Source organism: Clupea harengus, chromosome 4 (assembly GCF_900700415.2).
Source record: "Clupea harengus chromosome 4, Ch_v2.0.2, whole genome shotgun sequence".
In the NCBI taxonomy this organism is placed as follows: domain Eukaryota; kingdom Metazoa; phylum Chordata; class Actinopteri; order Clupeiformes; family Clupeidae; genus Clupea; species Clupea harengus.
In genome coordinates, this window is record NC_045155.1 from 29,558,907 (window position 1) to 29,562,861 (window position 3,955).

At 42.8% G+C, this 3,955-nt stretch overlaps 1 protein-coding gene across 1 annotated transcript; it reads right to left on the reverse strand.

Moving 5' to 3' along the window:
* Nucleotides 1-644: 644 nt before the first annotated feature.
* LOC105893644 (beta-1,4-galactosyltransferase 5-like) lies at nt 645-3,669 on the reverse strand. Its single transcript, XM_012820084.3, has 5 exons — nt 3,553-3,669; nt 2,020-2,207; nt 1,481-1,603; nt 1,043-1,144; nt 645-795 (listed from the first exon to the last, which is right to left on the reverse strand). The coding sequence occupies exons 1-5, from the start codon at nt 3,598-3,600 to the stop codon at nt 645-647; spliced, it is 612 nt and encodes a 203-aa protein (XP_012675538.3). The 5' UTR covers nt 3,601-3,669.
* Nucleotides 3,670-3,955: the final 286 nt, after the last annotated feature.

The window sequence follows — 3,955 nt, forward strand, 5'->3', positions numbered from 1 at the left end:
AATACGGATAGGGAGATGCCATACTCAGGAGCAGCCAGAGGGGTAAACCAGACATGGTTTCCAAGTTGGTACATGGTTAAACCAATCATACGCCAGTCCATAAAGAGTTTCTGTTTTGAAACGGGATGAATGGGAGGACGCCATTCCGTGGCAAGGGATGAGGTGGCATCACACTCCCCTAAGTAGGCGGTACAGTATGAGGTGTGTGGAGGGCGAGTGCTGAATACTTTCAGAGGAAAACATTAATTTGTCACCACTATATGATGCCAGAGATTAGATTAGACACAGTACCAGTGCACAGTGGTACAGCTACAGTGCAGGACAGGAGGGCTCGGCATTACTAAATTGCCAAAAATTCAGTTGCATCAGATACAAAAGCACGCACCTCCAGAATGGCAAAGAGCTTCTATCCTTGTGCAATAAGGCTACTCAACAGCTAACCCAATACCCCTCCCAAATACTCATATACTGTGTTTAGTCTTGGCAGAGATCATGGACAGGCAGTAGGGAGGCAAGAGCCTGTGCAGTTTACTATCATAGAAATCAGTGCTCAGGGCTGGTGGGGGAATGTGTGTGTGTGTGTGTGTGTGTGTGTGTGTGTGTGTGTGTGTGTGTGTGTGTGTGTGTGTGTGTGTGTGTGTGTGTCAGTCATAGTTCTGCAGGGGAGCCGAGTCCCTGCTGAGGTCCACAGTAATGTTAGTGTACAGAGGCCTCCGCACCACTAGAGGGGAGTAGTACAAGTTATTTAGGCCATCAACCTTCTGCCTCTCCTTAGATTTCCTGAGTAGAGCGTATCTGTGGAACAAATAGAACAGTTGATTCAGTGTTTTTTTCTCTTTTGACAAGCTATAGCGCCATGAAAATCTATAAAAAAATTATATTACTATTAATCTAAGAATGAAACATGTACTCTATAGTAACAGTCTGAGAGAAAAGAACAGCTTTGGGTGCCCTGGCTTGTCTAAAACTCACAACAACAACAACAACATCAACGCAACAGCGACCTGTGGAGACCCTCGGGTGCGGTGCGAACGGTGGTTACCTGCCGAGAAACTGCACCTCCCCATGGTGGTGATGAGGAATGGACGTGTAGCTGCCAATGTCCCCTGGAGGTCGGCTCACAGAGTAGCCAGCGTTGTGCACCCTCATGGAAATAAACATCCGAGTTTGTTATTGTTATTAACAGCAAAATGAAGCACAAGTTGTACGTATGCCAATTCTAGCAAGCACCAAGCACACAGACTAAAACTAAATGATGTCTTCATTACAGTAAGTGTAAGGATAACACAAAAAGGAATTCCACCATCCTTACTAAATAGCTGAAAACATTAAACAAAATGAAAACACACATTTCCCATTAATACTAGGGATGCCTACACTACCGAGATTGCACTGGCTCCGCCAACTGACCCACACCGGGTTGATGGCTGGGGTCAGATTCTACAAGCTAACCTAGGCTAGCCTGCCCGGTAAGAGTCACCTGTTCCACATGTCATCGTCCTCTCCACCCCAGCCCCAGAAGCCGTTGGCAAAACCATTCATTCTGTGGATATGATCCACTTTTAAACCACTGACTCCCCCAAAGAACTCCTCATATGGAAGCCTGTAAGCAGAAATAAAAACTGGTTAGATGTCAAAAGTTTCTAGGAATATTAGAATTCTTCTCAACTGTTTTGCCTAGATTAAATATAGGAATACAAGCAGTACAAATGAGGATCACTTACACTGAGGTCCACTGAATAGAAAACATTATTTTCTATTTTGAGGATGAAAATAGAAAGTTTTCTGAGAATTCTTCCACTTGTTCATCAACAAAACATAAAGTAATGCTTAATAAATAGCATTCATTCAGTAGGCAATTAGCATTATCATCTTGGGTTCAATTAACAACAGCCAAAATGAATGACAATGTGCATGTCAATAGTGGGAACAAAGTTACCATATGCTTGCGCAGGTGATATTTGATACACACGTGCATGTAAGCGTGTGTGTGTTTGAAGCTGAGTATGTCACACTCACGCATAGTAATACTTGTCTAGCAGCACAGAGTAGTGTCTCGGCATGTCCCTGCAGCCGTAGTAGTTAAGATCGTTCTCTGGGATGTGGTCCACATCGTGGAAGATCATACAGTCCCACGCCTTGTCTTTCATGGCCTCCAGAAAGCCCACATTGAACAACATGGCACGATTAAAGGGCTCTCTTCCAGTCTGGGGAAATAAAACGACAGTGTGAAGAACCAATGGGGGAAATAGTGATTCACAAACTGATTCACATTTAACAAACAAACAGGCATTGATAGACTTTCATGAAAAATAAGCTATAGCATACAGAAAGAAAACAAAGAATCAATAATTATTTTACATTTTATTGTTTATCTTATTATTATAAATAAATCCAATTTTCGATATTGTTATAAAATACATTTATTATTTCATTTTGTAATTTTAACCTACTTGGCCTTTGTTGTTGTTACTACAATGACCTATCAATAAGGGTCCGGGGCACAAGAGGAGGAAGTGAATGATATTTGATATTTGAGATGAGGGTGTCAGATAATGAGTGTTATGTCTGTATAACAGCACTGTCTGTGGTATGCAACGTCTGACTTCATTGCTCAGATAATGATTATTAATGTCTGTATGAGGGGTCAGATAATGATTATTAATGTCTGTATGAGGGGTCAGATAATGAGTATTAATGTCTGTATAAGGGTGTCAGATAATGAGTGTTATGTCTGTATAACAGCCCTGCCTGTGGTATGCAGCGTCTGACTTCCTAGCCTACATGTGGCTGGCGGTTGAGTTGATGACCAGGTTGAGGCCTAGTGATGTATGCGAGACCAGCAGTGCCAGTTGAAACCTTCCAAGCTCACTTGTTGGCTACAAGATGTTAATCTGAAGACCCTACATTGTTTAGTGGTTGAATCCTTTGTGATGACAAAAAAAACAGCAGCGTGATTCAAATCCAGCTGGGCTCCCACCCACTTTCATTGACAACATTTCAAAACTTTTTCATGACTTCATGGACCCTTAATAACCTTTTATGACCTTTCACAGCCTACAAATACCCAAAACAGTCCGTACTTCACTCCACAGGCGAATTTTAGACTGCTGCTTTAGACCAGTATAAATCTTGTAAGTCCAGGGTTGCCTGTTATCTTTTATCTGTAAGCCCAGGATTGGCTGTGATGTTATAGGATCTTATCTTTTATTAGTCTTTCTTCACAAATGATGGATGCCTTAATGCAAATGAATGCCTATCCAGCATTTCCAGACCAGGGAGAAATGAAAAGAAAGGTCTAGATGTCTGCAATAAAGAGGAAGATGATAATAGTAGTGATGATACTAATAACATGATGACGACTAATTGTGGTGTTGGAGGTCTTACATGACTGTTAGCACCCTGGGATACAGTAATGGTATACTGCTGTTGCTGCTGCTGACGGTGATGACAATGCTGATGATGACTAATTGCTGTACTGATGACAGTGATGTCGTAATGCAGTGAAGGTATGGCAATGATGTTAATGGTAGGTATGGTCGTGTGTCTAACCTGCTCCACAACATAGAAGCCAAACTGAAGCCTCTGTCTCTGCAGCATGGGGATGAGGTGGCGCAGGAGGATGGGGAGATGCTCGTGGCGGTTCCTGAAGGGAATCACTATGGCAACCTACAGACAGGCATGAGGTGGAGCGATGGCTTGGTAAATCCCCGGTGAATTTCATGTGGAGTGACAACGGCAGCAACAAAACATACAAGGACACACACACTACACCCCCCCCCCCCCACACACACACACACACACACACACACCACCACCACCCACCCCCCCAATCACACATACACACAGTTTTGTGTACTTTTTAAATCACAAATCTCAGAGAGACAAATACACACACATTTGCACTAAGTCTACAGTTGCATCACACAAATACACACTCACTCACACACACACA

Excerpts from the sequence above, each read along its gene's own strand:
- LOC105893644 (XM_012820084.3), bottom strand. The coding sequence starts at position 3,600 with ATGCTGCAGAGACAGAGGCTTCAGTTTGGCTTCTATGTTGTGGAGCAG. Across the intron at positions 1,604-2,019 it reads CTAGACAAGTATTACTATGC|GCTTCCATATGAGGAGTTCT; the intron begins GTGAGTGTGACA and ends TTCTGCTTACAG. Across the intron at positions 1,145-1,480 it reads GACGATGACATGTGGAACAG|GGTGCACAACGCTGGCTACT; the intron begins GTGACTCTTACC and ends TATTTCCATGAG.